This window comes from Erithacus rubecula (assembly GCF_903797595.1).
Source record: "Erithacus rubecula genome assembly, chromosome: 3".
Lineage (NCBI taxonomy): Eukaryota > Metazoa > Chordata > Aves > Passeriformes > Muscicapidae > Erithacus > Erithacus rubecula.
The window spans coordinates 116,421,593-116,434,474 of NC_136689.1; the positions used below are offsets into that span (position 1 = coordinate 116,421,593).

Sequence of the window (12,882 nt, forward strand, 5' to 3'; positions counted from 1 at the left end):
TGATGATTAATGTGTGTTGGCAGCCCCACCACAAGCTTGCTTAACAGCTGGATTTTAAATAAACAGCTGTCTTCACTATGATGGGAAAGAAATCTGACTGTTTTCATGTTTTTGCGTTATTAAAATGTGATCAGAAATTGCTTTTTTCCCTTTTAAGATGAAACAGCCAGGCATTACAGTGACAGTCTCTTTCAGCAGTCTGGAGAGCTTTGGAACAATCTCCCAAGCGTCGCCAAACCATAGTCTGTGCAGGCTGAAAAAGCCCTTGGCAGGCTAAAAAAGCCCTTGCTGCAGGCAGAGGCAGCCTGGCACAGAACAGCCCGTGCCTGCTGCAGGCAGAGCAGCCCCAGGAGCAGCCCAGGGACAGCCCATACAACATTAATGATGTCCCTCAGGGCTAAGGTAACACTTGCCCACCGTGGGATGTAAGCAAGAAATCTGTACCCAGTCATCAACTGTTTATAGAAGCTGGAGTTTAATATTTAATGGCCTGTGCAGACTATTGAATTCTGTATGTTTATAGGTTCTTTCAGTGTATCCAAACTGTGAGGAGAAAACTCTACCATTTAAACTGTAGCAACCTCTGAAGCCAGTGCAGACATTTAGTGTAGATACCATTATATATCCTGATGACTAAATGATATAGCTGTTTCCTAAGCATTTCTGTATTGAAACTCTGCAAATGATTGTCAAACCATCTAACAACACATAAAACCAGACAAATAATAAAGATTAGATCATCTCTGTGTGTTTTAAAAGAATGAACACTTACTTCTAAATCATTAAAGAATAGATGTGTGTCCGCCAAATTGAAAATCATCTCTTCCATTCGGAGTCCAAGGGACACAGAAGTGGGAGGATCCTTAAAGAAGAAATTAAGCAAGTACACCGTCAATACTGTGCCTAACATCATACCCAAAAACAGACTGGAGGAACAGATTATCATAACATTCTACTTGTATTAAATGCAACATCTGCTTTGTCAGCTTCAGTTCAGTAACTGTCTCACCCTGTACTATAACACTCCCCAGTAACACCTACAAATATGAGTTTAACTCAACTGACTCCCTGATTTTGCTGTGGGACTTCTGTGGTCACCCCCATGCACCCCCAGCACTGGCTCTTTGCTTCTGTGCAGGAAGGGCAAATCCATTTCATCTAAAACTTCTCCAGATTCTACAACTGCTCCCAAGTTTTATGATCAACCAGGGGTATGATAATACTATTGTTACTCAAAATAAACTCTCACTGGTCATAAACGTCAGGATTCAGTCCTGGGGATACCTAGTGACATTAAAGCAAATAACTATTGATGTTTTATTTGTAAATGGTAATTATATTTAAAACCACTCCTTGATTGTCCACAAAACCAAACTTTAATTATGTTTCCAGTCTGGCCCACCCATGCAGAGTGAACAAAACTATTGTTTGTTATTAATACGTAACACACTTTAACTTCTCTACAGAAATTACCAAAACAACTTATTCCTTACTGAGCTAATAAACTCAAAAAGCATGTTCAGCATTGTGGTTACCAAATGCATTACAGATGTTTGTCTTGTTTTGATTTTTTTTGGTGTTTTATATACATATTTTATCTGAAAAATGGAAAAGAGAGCCTAATATATACATTTGATATAGAGTTTCTCATTTATAATGCCAAGTCTATCCAAGTGCACAGAAGCATGAGTTTGAAAGAACATGTTATAATGTTATATTATCCCATAACAGCCTCTATTAATAATGTTAGTTTGTTAGGAATTATATTTTAAATGGAACTGAAGAAGTGACAACCCATATTTTACTTAAAATAAGTTAATATTCTAAACTTGATGACAAGTCACAGTCAAAAAGCAAGAGATGAAGTCCTCAGTTTCTTTCTCCATCTCTCAATCAAATTAATAGGTGATTCAACATGATCTCTGAACTTGCAAACATTTTTCTGTAACTACTGGTTAAAAATGCAAAATGTGTCAGCAGTAAAGATCTGGAAAAGAACGGTGATTTGGCAGCCTGTTTGTCTTCTGGAAATGCCAAAACCCAAGAACTGCTATCCAGAGAAAGAATTTTTGAAATTTCGAAGCAAAGCTACATTGGGCAGACAAAACATCTATTCTTGAACTCACATTCATTAAGAGTAAGTTTCTTAAAATAAAAAAAAATTGCCCTTATAAAGGGAGAAAAAATTGCATCATACTGTTTTGATGAACTTTGCCCTTAAAAACAAGTCTTCTTTTTAAACTGGCAGAGCCAAAAAAAAAAAAATTATTTGGCTTCTTAATTCAAATGGAAAGACTTTAAAATATGAACAAAAGTATTCTGTCTCTCTGCTTGAATACTGCTCTATTTGTATTGCCACTGCTGCTTATCTTTGTGCCCAGTTAGCAGCTCATCATCCTACACAGTTCATCAGGCTTCCTCTTTTTAAACAGAGAGGGATTTCTGCTGTGCCTGAGCAATAACAGAAGACACCTCACAGGAGCCTCTGCTCTAGTTATTAAAGGAATTAGATGTGCTAAAGGTCTAAGGTACAAATGAAGACCACCAGCTACATCTTGATTATCAAATACTAATGCAACAAGGTGGAAATAATTCCCTTCTGACTTCCATCCCTAAATAGCAACATCATTTTCAAAATCAGAATAAATGGGCAACAGAGCATGATATTGATTATGAACACATTTGCCTAACTTTAAATGAATGGGCTGCAAATGCATATTTTCCATTTCAGTGTACACAACCTCTCTTTTCCATTACTGAACATTTTATCATGTTTGTGAGTCTGTAAAAAGAGGTTTTTTGTAAAGTTTTCTCAGCATTTTGCTCCAAAGTATTTTTACATGGCAGAAATAAAACAGAATGGTTTTCTCCAAAGTAATACTAAAATTATGTCATTTATTAGGTTAATTTAATTAGGCAGAAAAAATATAAGAAAGTCATTGGCACCTACTGAAAGTGTCAGATTAAATAACATAAAAGCTAAAAGAAGAAACAAAATGGATTGCTTTCCAAAGAAAGCTTAACTCCTAAAATAAATACAATATTTTTGTATAGGAAGTTCCACTTAGCACCACAACTGTGTTAAACTGTGGCTCTCAGTATCTATATATATAACTGAAGCAAAAATCTTATCTGTATTAGCATTTTAAATATCTGTGTAGTCACAAACGTGCAACTGCTCTAATGAAAAGCACAAGAACCTTGGTTTAAAGCATCATATCAAACTGCCATCAGACATTACTGCAGTGGGGGCTGCAAACTTTAAAAAAAGACAAGGCTAGAACAAGGTTTTACAAAAATAATCCCATACCCAACCTTCTTTTGCAATTTTAAGCCACTAATTGCTAACTAATTACTGTGAGGTGTCACACAATGAGTAGGAAAGCCAACAATCTCTTCTTGTTGCCTGGGATTTGCAGGTTCAGTCAGTGTCTTTTCAGGTATGGTCAAAATCAGGTACAAATCTCTGAGGGAGGTACAGTTTAACTAAAGAAAAGAAATACCAATGTCAACCTGCTTAAGTAGGCCTTTTGTTTCCAATGCTGGCATTGGAGCCAAAACATTGCCTGTATGTAATTTCTAAATTCTACCTACTTGATTTCTTTGTTTTGTGGAGAAACAAGAAGCTGAAAAACAGGAAAGTTCACTTTGGGTACAAGGCTTATTTTCCACTTAAGCCTACAGGTCATAAATGAAGGGTTAAGTGAAACTAGGCTTTGTTTTTCTCTATCTGTGTGTCTACTAAACCACAATAAAATAGCTTAAAATTTAAAGGAAAATTCCTTTAAAAACTCTACATATAACTGCTTTCACAGAGGATGGAAATTATGTATAGACCACAGTATTCTTTGCCATTTCTGAGATATATTTTCACCTGAGATATATTTCCAAGATCCTAAAGGGCTCCAACTTTTTTCCAAATTCCAAAACCTAATCAGTCCTAATGTCAATTAAACTAACTGGCAACTTTATATTTGATCAATACATCTCTCTCTGTTCACAGTTAAAAAATCCAAAACCATATGGAAATGTTTTGTTTATTTGTCTAATTTTCTGGAAGGGCACATTCTTAGAGTTTCATACATTTCCATTAAATTCACTAAATTCAAATAATCCTTAAATAAAAATGTAGTGCTTTGTGGAGGCATTTTTGCCATGACTGCACAAACTGAAAAATAAAGGTGTTTATTTTGTTATAACAAAACTGAAGGAAAAAAGCAGGAGGAAAATAGAGCACAATAGCAGCTGAAGGAAAAAAACAGGTGGTAAAAACAGATGAAATAGTAAGAAAATACAGAAAAGGGTGGCACAAGGAAGAAGTCAGGAGGAATGAGGTAGAGAATTAGGCAAAGAAAATCAATCCCTTCAGCAGCAAGACTACAAATCATTCATAGTCATTCACCATGAAACTTGGTCAGGCATTATGAAAAGAGCTGAATTGCCAAGTTGCCAAATCCTCTATTATTTAATTGGGACATTTTCGTTTGTTTGAAGATCCAGCTTTTGTATTTTAATGATTATATGATCATCCTAGATTAAATTTTTTAAAAGGGCATTTCTAGGCCTCACCATAGTACAGATTTATAAGATTTTAGATTGCTCATAAACAATAATACAGGTGAACAATATTTCCCTTCAACTGCCTTTTTTTCATAATAGTATATGGTCCAGATTTCTGATTTTAAAGGCCAGTAATCACAGGCAAACACTCTTTTAAAAACATGCACCTTCTGCCGCCACAAATAAACCCTAAAATTCTCATGTTTTAGCATGTTTGCTTTGAATGTTTGACAGTGTCTTTCTCTAACATCACTGGAAACTGTCAACTGTTGTCTGAAGCTGTCAATAACCCAACAGAAAGTCTGATTTGAGTGAAATCTCAAGAAAACAAAACCAGAATGGCACAGTTTCATGACATCATCTGAGAGCCAAGGACAGGCATGTTGCTACCCCTCACCAAAAATATTTCATATTTCTCCAAAGACTAAACAGTAATTCCATCATTCCTCTCAACATCAACAGCTGGCTGCCATTCAGCAGTGCAGGAATATTGTGCCAGAGGCCATTCATCCAGAGCCAGCTGGGCAAAAGCTGCATCTTATGTAAACAGTGCCAACAGTGATGGAGCTGCAACCAGGAGTCAGCCCCTCCTTGCAGCACAAGTATTTGTATCTCTTTGCAACTGAATGCCAGCCACTTTCCCCAGCTTCAACCATCCAGCAATAAAGTGTTTATGTGCAGGCCCAAATTAATGAATCCACTTTAGGGAACTAGTAACAAATGGAAAAAAATATGCTCACATTAGTACTTCTATGGCAATGACTAATTAATGATGCTTTTCCAGTGCTACTCTGCTGCCCAAAAGCCAGAGGTGAGATTCTGCTGTTACTGAGCTTATTTCTGAGCACTGGGACTTTTTCTCCTCATTCTGAACTGAATTGTCAGATTTTGGGATACCACACAAAAGCTGGTTTTAGTCTGAAAAATGGAAAATAATTTTTGGTAAATATTTAATACTCTTCTATAATGCTTTTGACCATACATATCCATACAATAATTATTGAAACATTTAAGTTCTAGTTTCTTTTTACTACCTAAATATGAACTAACAACACCTAGGAAACCAAGGCTTCTGAATTAACTTGCTTTTCTGACATGTAATGAAAAAAAAACCTAATTATATTCCTCAAATAAGTTTACAGTTATTACAGTAAACATTTCTGCAAACAAACCTTACCTGAACAAGCAAGAAAGGTTGCAAAGTAGTACTGCTTTAGATTTCTATAGTGCAAAAAGTTATTGAGAGAAATTCAGAACCTGACCCAGGCACAGACAACTGGAGGTAGCTTTGCCCTTCACTCAGCTGAGTTTAGGGTAAAACCTTTTGGTGCTAAATAGAAGCTTTACAAGAAGACAGAGACATTACATGAAGCCAGACAAAACTATGTAGCTGTTCTTCACATGTAGAAATTTTTGAGGTTAACAAAAATCACATTCCAGTTATAACTCATATGAGGTAACATAAAAGGCTATAACAGATTTTAGCACAGGCTGTTAGCTTTCAAATACAATCCTGAAAAAAAGAAGTCTGATCTCATAAGGACATTCCATTTGTAAACTCTCCTTTTTCAACTAAAATCATGTTTCTCTTCTGAGAATTACCAAGGAAATTCACTGTCTGTAGACATATTTACCAGTTCAGTTATGATTTATAGACTATGCATAATAGAAGATTTGACTCATAAGCAGACTTTCAAAAACATCATTGAATATTTATATTAAAAAAAACCAAAAACCTAAGGTAAAAAATTTTAGACTAATCTGGCCATGTCCAAAAGCATTCTTCCTCTTTCTTTCTCAATACAGAGCAATCTGTCATAGCAATCATTCCTGAAAGTTCTTCACTCTCTGAGGGGATGCAGACCTTTGCAGATTTTATCAACAGGTTCAGACAATCTACAAACCAAACCTCAAGTGGTCAAAGTACTACTCCCAACACTATTTAAATATGTACTGAATGCAAGAGTGAATAACTGCAAAGAATGGACATATGAAACAGCTTGATATTTTTTTGCCTCTAATCAACTCATCAACAAAATCAACTAATGTTCTGATATTTCCTGTGTATCAACCATAAATCAGCAAATATTACTGAACATTTCCATCAGTTTCTTGACACTTACCCTTCCATATCTGTTAGCATAGGACCCTGTAAGCAAGGAATGGAAAATGATGATTGTCTCATCCAAATCCCAAATGAATACTCTCTGTAAAAAGAGAATCAAATCAATGTGTTCCTTTGTGAAGCTAATATTTTAAATGGAAAGTTAAAATTTGAATCAGCAAGCACAAAAATGGGAAAATTGTACTGAAATGGTTGCTTATGAAAACCATAGCTTCCCTGCCATTTATTTTCAAAACTAACAAGATTTTTTTTTTGTTGGTTTGTTTTTTTGTTTTTTTTTTTTGGTTCCAGGATAGGGTAATACAATCTGTTAGCTTTTTACTACAATTGCTCCTATATCAATCATTCTATTAGAACAAAATTATATAATTGTCAAATATACACAGAAAATGAAACTGTACAATTTTTGAAGCTTGATGTGAGATAGAAACTGAAATTCAAAAAGAGGAGCATCTGAAAATTAATTTGAGGTTAGAATTCTGTATTTCTGCAAGTCTTACAAAAGAAAAGTCTTCAAAAAATTCATGTAAATGACCTTGAAAATTATCTCTAACATCAAAACAAAGCCAGTTACTGCTGAGCACTTAATTTCCCTTAACTTATGTTAATTTTAATGCATTTTAGGCATCTGAAGAACAAAAGTTATGAACTTGGATGATGTATGTATAAAACTTAGGGCATCAGTAAATAATTCTTTTGCCTAGAGACAAGAGAAATACATGTTTTAAATTTGTCCTCTGACCATACACAAAATGATAACTTAATGAAAAATAAAGTATTTTAATAAAGTATTTTAAATCCTGGTGAGATTGTATTTGCCATGATGACAAATGGGGTAAGCTTCTGGAAAGGAAAAGTAATGCAGTGTGGACACTCAATGCTGTGGTGTGTCACTGGAAAAGTGTTCTCAACACAAAGTATGGGGCACTGGGAGGAATGTGAACATAGCATGAGAAAACAAACCCCACTATTGTGCTACAAATGTCTCCTGTCCAAATGAAAACCTTTCTTTGCTTTGGGAAAAGCTTGCTCCTTTTTTTCTTTCTTTTTTATTCCTTCTTTTGGTTTGTTTTGGTTTGTTTGTTTGTTTGCTTTGTTTAATGAAAAGGAGAAAGAAACACCCAGTATTTTTCCAAGGAATGAGGATCTCTTCCTGAAGAAGGTTCTTCAGAAGAAAAATCCTATTCTTTATGAAAATACTGTTAGGAAAAAGGGAGCTTCGATGCCACTTTATTTTTGATGGGTAAATAACAGCTTTTTGTGCAAAAATAATGATAAAATAAAGTTCTGTAACAGGCCAAAGACATTTAATATGAAGTACCTCCAGATCAGAGTCAGGTGGTGGTGAAGGATTATTGTTTCTTCTGCCACGTCCACGCGATTTCCCATCTGAACTACGGCGCAATCTATCTGAATCTGAATCCTTAATGGGGGTGGATGGACTGTGGATTGTACTGTATTCTGTTGTAGGAAAGAAAGAACACTTTTACCCTTCAGTTCAATGCTCAGAATGTTCAACTTCCTTACACCAAACCCAGTCCTAACTAAAATAATTAAATATGAAACAGTAAGAGGTAATATTGATTCATAAATTAATTAAACCTAGCTCAAGTTATATGTAAAAATGAGTGATAAACTATTTCAGTAAATACCTATAAAAGACTTAGTAGAAAAAAAGGTTATTGCTTCATTCCTTCAATTATCACAAGGTTAAACTCTAAACAAAAAAAATTAAGGTGGCACCAGTTTTTCATAAAACAACATTAATATAACTCTAGTTTTTCAAACTTAAATACCTTAAATGCTTTAAAATACCTGTCATGTTGATGGGCAAGAAAAATCCAACCAGGTGTGAAAATACTCCAGACACACAGAAATTGAAAAATTTTCCAAATTGCCTGGTTGGAGACACTTTTAGATTGCTAAATTTGAGCCAGAAGAATAGAATTATTTCTAAATATAGCATAAACCAGAGTATTTATTTTCCTACAACAATTAAAATTAATAAGCATTAAATATGCATCAACTATGAAGATATTTTTAATATTTTTCAAAGGCCTACTCAACACTGAACATTTCCAATGAGTACCCTCAATATAGGATACAAATCTTTACAAACAGAATTGTATGCTAATTATTATGCTTCAGCAACATTTATTTAAAAGAATATTCACTGTTATTGAACAGGTGAAAAAAGAATGATGATTCATGTAGTTAAGAATAACAGTTTTTCTGAAAATATGCTAGTTTGAAGATATTTTGCTACTCTTATCATCCATAGACTCCACCATAGTGAATGTTTGTTCATTAACAAAGCAGACACCAAGTATCAATTATCCTTCCTATTAATTTAATTAGCAGGACCACATCCTTTAGAAATGCAACAACACATTTTTAAATCTCTTTTGAAAACTTCCTTTCACAGACTGAATTTCACAAATATTTTTATTTTGATTTGATTTTGATTCTTTTGTTTTTCCTAAAAACCACTTTTTTAGTGAAGGCAGCTGAAATTTTTATGTTTCTCAATTTTACTGCTCAGTTAATATTAACTACTCTTTAGAGTTCAGTAAATACAAAATCTTTCATTTTAATCTGCCTAGAGCATGGCATTCCAGCTTGAACAGTCAGGTACACTTCTCACACAAGGGATTCTCTCTCTAGGAAAACATCCTGTTGAGGTCAAAGGTTAGATTAAGGAGGAGACTCTGGACATCTGGGTAACACCACATATGCACAATTACTCAAAATAATAACAGTTGCTTGTGCTGAATGAAAGGAAAAGGTCTTGAAGTTCTCATGCTCAGCCTTCAAATCCACACTTATTGAGAATTAGCATATCTTACATATTTCACAATATATATTTACCTAAACATTTCAGGCTACATCAAACAAAGCTGAACAAGTCAAGACATAACTGAAGGTGAAGCACAGAATCTTCTGAAAACATCTGACCTATACTAAAAGAGTGATTTCACATGTGTCAAATAACAAAAATTATCCAGCCATATCTATCTATACATCCAATAATATATATATATTCCTATGAAAATTCACACTTTAAAGTATTACTTTGAAGCATTTAAACTGTGAATGCTGACTGCTCTTTCATCTACTGTGCTTAAACACAAATAAGGAATCATAACAAGTAGCACAAATTTTCCCAGTTAATTTTTCTGCTATACAATATTTTGATTATTAAAATCATCAATAAAAAGAAAACAGAAATAAAATTATGCGCAGAAGCCTTGAAATAAATTATAACCCCATAAAATAAACAGACCGGAATTTCTTCAACAGGTATACTGACCAATGATGTTCTACATATGTACTCTGAAATTTAGATGTAATGAAGAATTGCATTTCCTATTGACTAATTTAGTCAAGCTGCTTTTGGTTGCTGGCACTGTTTTTAGGAATGCGACTTTAGTCCCCAGTTTGAGAAATTTTTCTCACAGACATGCTATGGCTAAAAGTTTCAAGTATTAAACTTGCAGGAGCAATACTAACAAAAATCTTACCTAAGATGGAAAGAGTATAAACAAACATTCATGACAAATAAATAAACAAGCAAACCTAAACAAGTGAGGACACAGAGCAGAGCATGGTGGGGGCAGGGAAGAAAGTTTGTCTGTAAGAGGCATCCAGCTCTCCATCTTTGCAAACACCTTTCACATATGAATACTTCATTCAAAATTTCAAACACAGGGCTGCAAGTTTGGGTGGAGGCTCATCTCCATTTCCCCTTCACAGGTAATCTGTCTGGATGCACCAGACTCTCATCTGACAGAAAGACTCCCAACCTTGCCTGGACACCACTTGGCCAGAATAAATTTGCATTTTCTACAGTATTTAAATAAATATTAGATTCAGCATTCCTAGATCATCTTCTGAGGAAGGAGTGACATTGAACTGTCCACTTCTCTAAGACCTGGCCAATGTACATGACTGAATAAGCAACATTTCTAATACCTTCAGCTTCTGAGTCTACTCATGAGATCAGTGTGTTACAAACAGTGTGACAGACAGCAGTAACCAGTGGGGATAAAACATGGCATTGTGTGCAAGAAACTGATTCCATGTACCTGAAGGGAAGCCTCTGTGTGGTCAATGGTCACTCTCAGGGCCTCATAAGGAAACCCAGTTAAAGCATACAGTGTCCAGTGAGCCCAGAGCCTCGACAAGCACAAGCCCTAACAAATTCTGGAGAAAGAAAACCACCAGGGGCTGAGAGTACTCTGTGTGCCACTACAGCAGTCTGCAGGGAAAGGTAGAGCCTGGAAGAAGCTGCCAACATTCCCCATCCCACATTTGTGCAGTTCATCATTCCTGCCTAAATGTATACCTCACACCTGCTCCCATTCAGATCACATCTCCATTTTTTGAGTTCTCATCCTGTCTCTCAGCCCCTCTCAGCATGGTGTCATCTACATATTTAATAGGCAAACACATTCTGTTCCGTCACCTAAATGATTAATGAAAATGTGGGCTGGTGCTCGGCCCAAGGCAGACACTGAGGAATGCTGCTGTAGCCATCCTTCTATTTTAACAGAGAGCTCTCACTGTCTTCTCTCTGGACATGATTCCCCAAAGAGCCTTTTATCCTTATGCTGTAATTCCTGCCAAACTGCTTTAGCCTAGCTTGCTTTTAAAATTGTTAAGTGAAGACATTTAACTGCCAGGGCATCAAAAGACTTGCTGAAGTAAATTCACACAGCCACAAACCATGTTATCACTATACCCATTACTCTGTAATCATTGGTAAGAGAAGGTTAATTTGTTCAACTTCAGCTGTCTTCATGGTAACAGACATACTTTAACACCAGCCAAGTGAAATGATGATTTTTCTAAAGCACTGAATTCAATTTTATTCTGTCCTTGAGCATCACAAACACAAGTAAGTGCAGGAGAAAACCCTGCCCTCCACATAATCAGGAGCAGAGAAGGGAGTGAGGATCAGATCCATTGCCTGTCCAACAAAAAAGCAAGATCACCAAAGGGAGCTGGCAGCAGCCTGGTTAAATACAAGGAGTTCAGATAAAAGCTATGAGATTTGTACACATTTTGCAAAAAAAAAAAACCCCAAAACATGCCAGGCTCCCAAAATATGTGTTCAAGAGGGGCCTGAAAACATCCCTGGAAGGGAAGCATTCAGGGGTGCTACAGCTAAACCACATTAGCAAGTTGGATCTGTGGGATCAGGAAGGTGGTGGCAACTACATCAGGCTCTGCTGGTTGTTTCTGAGAGGTTATTTCAGTGCAAATGCATTCTCATACAGTATCCTGGGCATCCCCAGAAGGGCCTGGAGGAATCAGGAGCTGTTCTGGAGGACACATTCCAGGTTAGCTTTGACTCGAAGGACTCCATTGGGGTGCCGTAAGACTGCTCTGCTGAGCCAAAGCTTCACATCAAAAAAGACCCTACTCAAAATTAAAATGCTAATGCAGGCACACCCTAAACACACAAACAATAGCGGGTCTGGAAATCCTCTGAGACAAAAATATCTGGAAAAGTGCTTAGGGCAAATCTTACACAAGCCTAGCCTGTCCCTGATGCTCCCAGGGTGCCTGCTGATGGCCCCTGGGGCAGGCAGGGTACAGCACGGTGGATCCATCAGTCTGGACCCCCACAGCCATTTCTGTGTGCCAATGCCTTCACACAATTGTATTAACAATGCAGCAACAGTTATTCTTTTGCATCCATGCACATACACCACATCATTTTAGATGTCCCTGCTATAGCAACTCTGTACTTTGCTCCAGGCAGACACTAAATGTTATAGCTTATTTCTGCTTCACCCTCTTCTGAACCTTGCATAAGTGTAAAAGACCCACCCTTGACTTCTACAGTCAGTCAGAAAAAAACATTTTAAGCCCAGAGTCTATAAATATCTTGTTTTCCAGGTGTGACTGGTACTCCCCTGCTTCTGACCTGGTAGCAACCCCTGTAGTATATGGTGACATCAAGCCTGACAAAAACATAACTGTGAGGAATGAAACATGTGTACATTCTAGCTTAACTGAAATACATGAACCACACTGTATCACACTTTCCTCTATGCTTCAAGGCACCATAAAACTGCAAATTGACATAAGAGTTCATAAGCTTATACTTCTCTTTATACATCATTCAGGGCACTGTTGATGGTTTTGTAACACAGGACAATTTTCCATCATCTCAAAAATAAAACCATTTT

The 12,882-nt window shown here is 36.2% G+C and overlaps 1 protein-coding gene across 3 annotated transcripts in view; it reads right to left on the minus strand.

Moving 5' to 3' along the window:
• Positions 1–12,882, minus strand: part of EYA1 (EYA transcriptional coactivator and phosphatase 1) — a 155,531-nt gene that overhangs the window by 36,357 nt on the left and 106,292 nt on the right. For all 3 annotated transcript variants that reach the window (XM_079299509.1, XM_079299510.1, XM_079299511.1), the window contains 3 exons: positions 8,007–8,146; positions 6,684–6,767; positions 773–862 (listed from right to left, as the gene is read on the minus strand). In XM_079299509.1, coding sequence (XP_079155635.1) covers positions 773–862; positions 6,684–6,767; positions 8,007–8,146 — 314 coding nt within the window. The remainder of the gene's footprint in view (positions 1–772; positions 863–6,683; positions 6,768–8,006; positions 8,147–12,882) is intronic.